General features: G+C 42.2%; 1 protein-coding gene and 1 long non-coding RNA gene across 3 annotated transcripts; both read left to right on the top strand.

Moving 5' to 3' along the window:
- Nucleotides 1-95: 95 nt before the first annotated feature.
- LOC105914083 lies at nt 96-2,398 on the top strand. 2 transcript variants are annotated; one of them, XR_002677095.1, is made up of 7 exons: nt 96-323; nt 482-590; nt 671-734; nt 928-1,425; nt 1,666-2,013; nt 2,131-2,230; nt 2,327-2,398. It is a non-coding gene; the product is annotated as an uncharacterized LOC105914083 (long non-coding RNA). The 2 variants fall into 2 exon arrangements; XR_002677094.1 differs by having other exon boundaries at nt 1,666-2,230.
- On the top strand, nt 2,398-3,927 carry LOC101769328. The gene is made up of 6 exons (XM_022825277.1): nt 2,398-2,403; nt 2,464-2,476; nt 2,858-3,012; nt 3,116-3,303; nt 3,380-3,563; nt 3,661-3,927. Exons 1-6 carry the CDS (start codon nt 2,398-2,400, stop codon nt 3,835-3,837), a joined length of 723 nt encoding a protein of 240 aa, XP_022681012.1. The 3' UTR covers nt 3,838-3,927.
- The last annotated feature ends 643 nt before the right edge of the window (nt 3,928-4,570 follow it).

Genomic DNA, 4,570 nt, shown 5'->3' with positions numbered 1-4,570 from the left:
CCCCCCCCCCCCCCCGCTCGCCATTCCCCACCGCCGCCTCTCCCAGACCCTAAGCACGTCGCGCTCCGCCGCTCGCCATCCCCCGCTGCCACCGCTCCCAGACCCTCAGCACACCGCGGTCCACCGTCGTCGCATCCTCTGATCCGCGCGTCACCGCCAGTCACCATCCCTCGCCGCCACCGCCGCCGCACGGCATCCCCCGCATCCGTCGCTCGCCAGCTGCTGGCGGAGAGGGCCTCCACCGCATTCAGTTGTCAGCACCTCGCCCGCAGGCCGTCATCTTCAATTTAGCATTTTGCAGCTGATTCCGCTGGTCCTCGTCGGTTAGTACTCTATCACGTCCTTGTTCTTCTCTTTAATTAGTTGCTCTTGTGCATTCCTTACATCATGCTGTCGAGTTCCTGCTGGCCAAGCCATGTCCGAGCCGGGCATTAGATTCAACAATATGAGTTAAGCTTTTGATTTCACGCATCTTCCGTAGGTAACTTTTTTTCGTGTTACGGCTTTCCTCCCCCGTGTCAGGCAGCTCTTCCATCATCCCTCTGAGCTGTGGTTTTCTTCATTTTCATACCTACTCATGGAGTCTTCAGGTATGTGCTAAATCTTTAGAAAATGAGTAAAGAAAGATTAGTTTTTTTAGTTCTCTCTAATTATTTTCTTCCATGTGTAGATTCGGTTCCCTTACAGTTAGAAGGTGTTCAGCGAGGTTCTCCATGGATCTGCTCAACTAGAAGGTCCTATGTGACTCATTTTTGTCTGTGTTCTCATCTCTACCGCTTTCCCAAGCCTGTCATAACGTTTACATCATTTTATTCTTTTTAGTTTGTAAATATTCCATGTAAACAACTACAACATATTTGAATCCTAACCACTCATTGTATTCATTATTACTGACACGATCTATGTTCAATTTGATTTGTCTCCCAGCACGGATACTTGTCAGCTGTTGGTGAATAGGATGCCTATCAACCCGAAGCTAGCTGTATTCGAGAGCACACAGGAGAGATATGCGCGGGTTTATAATTTCACCGCCTCTTCTGTAGTCCACTGTATTTTCATTGATTCATGGACTATACCTTATACTTTCATTTTTCTCACTTCAGGTTCGAGGTTCCTCTTTGACCCGAGTTGCGATCATCTTATCCAGTGGCTGGTGGCCCTGGATCGTCTTTTCAACAGCTACCCAACCGAAATGTTCCTCAACAGAGTTATGTTCCTGATGACCCTGGTGTTGATTTTATTGCGGATGACCAAGATCCGGGGTGCAATAAATCTGTTCACCGTATGAGGAATGCTTCTGATGATCGCACCGGGGTTATAGATCGCCGGAGGAAGAAGTTTCGGTCCTCTTCAAAGGAAAAGAATAGTGCAACTGATAATTCTAGGCCATTAACCGATTATTTCCTTGCCCAGGATGGCACAGAGGTATGTGCCAAATATTAAATTGAATTGTCATGTTACAAATACACACACAATATCTATGCACATATATATGCAGTAATTCCTGGTGTTGTATTATTCTTCTAGTTGCTCTGTGTACATTACTCACTTCTAAAACCTGCCATATGTTCCATGTAGTTACCTTATATTTTTCATGGTTGACTTTTAGTGTCATTTCCTTTTTCCTTGTATATACTCAATTTTACACATCATTATACATGCCAGGTCCACCAAGACCCAGGAACTTCAATGTTGGGTTGGATGACATGACTAATGTCCCTAAGATTCGTATTCCACGCTTGCGTGATCTCTTATCCTGTCCATTGGGTTGTCTCACTGGTCGCCCCTTGCAAGCCTTTAATGAATTGTTCGACCAGTTTGACCAAACCTTATCTGAGAACACTTGTGCCATCCAAGCTTCTCTATGCAACATTGCTAGAGCTCCTTATCGTCTAGCTGAAAAGTGCGGACCGGTAATAGAGGAGCTTATTGCTTCTGATCCTAACAATATTGGGGAGACTTCACGGAGGAACAACTCAGGCATCGAAGAGGACTTTGTCCATCCTCACAACGGTGGCACACATCGATCCCCACAATACATTCTGATTATGTTCTATTTTTCAATTCCTAATCAAATTGCTCCTGAAAGCTTCAACTTATTTTTCTGTACATTACTTTCTGTACATCAAGTATTCGAGCATGGAAACGGTGGTGTTTTCAGGACCCCCAAGTTCTTGCTACAGAGATGACGTATTAAGGGATGGCAACGGCCAAAACTCATACACCCCAGGTACTGCGTATTGCATACTACAACAAGCAAAATGCTCGGTAATGACCATTTACCATAAAAGCTTAACAACAGTTATTTTGGAAATCTTGGTCACAGATCCCGCCACATCTAAAACTGGTGGCACTACACCTTGCACTAAACCTCATCAAGAAGCTTGCAGGGACGACATGCACGTACTACTACTGCTCAGGTTAGCACTATGTAGTCTGAATTTCATCTTATCTCTTCTCCAGGTTGTATCTTATCGTATGTATACACTTTTATATCAAGACATAGTCTTAACGAGATCAGTACACTTTTTCCCTATTCTGATACACCCTATTTACATTAGGCAGCCGTTCTTCATGATACGTTTCAAAGTGGCACGATTCGCTCCACTAAATCGCCTCGTATATATCCGCACAACCAACTTGTTTAGCAATTGAATATGTTTTTTCCTATAGTTTGCTATTTTATTTTTAATTGATTGCATGAGTTCTTAATATCCTTTTCATATTTATCTCACCCCTTTCGGCTTACATTACAATCTGCAGTTGTGAGGATTGTTACCCATATGCTCAGCCTTTAATTGTTTAGGAGTCATATCTGTTCTTGCTTAACGCTGTATTCATGAAATTAATTTTTCAGATCATATACCACCCTCTTCTAGTTTGCCTGACAGCAACCATGATATGAATAGAATCAACAATCTCACTGATGCCATCTATTGTGAAGAGCAATCAAATCCTATGCATACTCTCCCTGCATCACGCACTACCCAATTTGAAGACCAAGCCAAAACTGTAAGTTTAACTGGACACGATTACAACCCACTCCATTCGATTCGAGTTGCAATCCTTCCAGCTAATTATTTTCCAACTACACGTTATTTTGACTTTTCCAAAGGATCAAAATAACATGGTGTCAGGCACTTTACATGTGTCAGAACAGAGAACAGGGAAATGCATGACACGGAAGTCTGCTAAATATTGTTCATCCTTCAAGTATGAAATTATGTCCTGTCCTGCACCCAATGTGGACGCAGCAATGAGTCTGTTTGGATACATGTGCGCTGATGACTCCACATTGAAAAGGTTAGCTTTTGTCCATTTCTCAATCTTATATAGCCAAACTTTCCATTTCTCAACTTGCTGATTGTAATATCCACAGCATGCCGGTGATCCAGTTTGGTAGCACCCCTTTAACTTGTGACATGATTGCACAATCATTTGCTGATGGTGCAATTCCAGACTCAACTTTTATCACAGGATTTGTCAAATGTCTTAGCTATGATGATTATTGGATCAGACCCGAGTGCCATGGCTACAGAATTTTTTTTGATGCTGCCCTCTCAGTAAGCTTTTATTTTGCCATTCTTTTACACTAGATATATTAAAAATTTTCCATTGTTTCGTACTTTTTTTATTCCATGGCATTTTCTTTTCTTGAAGGCAATTCTCAATGTTGAGGGGAACAAAAGGGACAACTCCGAACCCAAATATAGCCAGTTTGCAGCAGTGATAGCCATCCAACGTTGTCTTCCTTTCACAGACTTGAAGAAGACGAAGATGGTAAATCTACTATTCATCCATTTACATTTTTCAATTTCAGGATTATATCAGGAATAAGAATGTGAGTCTGAAGTATATAAGCTATATGAATCGGATGAATAGAGTTTTCTCTTCTTTATGTGTTTATCATCATTGGATGCTTTTTCAGATTTGGCTACCCATTAAGCAATGGAGTGGTCCTCTGCTTTTTATTTTCTTCTTGTCTGCAGATATGGGTAATGAGGAATATTAGCAGTTAGCAGATTCAAATACATTGCAGATCTGCATTTTATTCATTCCTTTTATTACTTTCTCTCCGTGTAGCTGATATCTAGTATTCATGTTGGAGACGTCTCCACAGTCTACAATTATCACTTGACGAGAAGGATTTCCATTTCCACCACAAACTACTTAAAGCTTTCTAAGCATAGCTATTTTTCAGTCTCAGACTCGTAGCTCTGCTGCGTGGTCACTTTATCCTTATCATCTCCTGATCTCATAGGTGTACCAGCTCCCCTCGATGCCATAGTCTCCATTCTTTCTATTCTCCTGCTGAGACGCCGTTCTTTGTTAGCCAGCTATTCTAGTTTCTCCCCCACCAATGTTCTACCTCTTTCAGAATTAACAGTGTCCTGTTCAATGGAGAGAGACCTCCCTGGGAAGTTTATCACCTTCGATTGCTCATTTCTAGCATTGCTGAATGCTGAAGAACAAGTTGAAGTACCTTCTCCAATTTTATTGTGTGAATCTGAATTCTCTGATCTTCGTCCAGGGAAAAACCCTCAGCTCCTGGTTGAAGGGCTACTCATTC

Source organism: Setaria italica, chromosome III, assembly GCF_000263155.2.
Source record: "Setaria italica strain Yugu1 chromosome III, Setaria_italica_v2.0, whole genome shotgun sequence".
In the NCBI taxonomy this organism is placed as follows: Eukaryota; Viridiplantae; Streptophyta; class Magnoliopsida; order Poales; family Poaceae; genus Setaria; species Setaria italica.
Note: the sequence above shows the minus strand (reverse complement) of the source record. Positions and strands in the feature narration are given on the sequence as shown.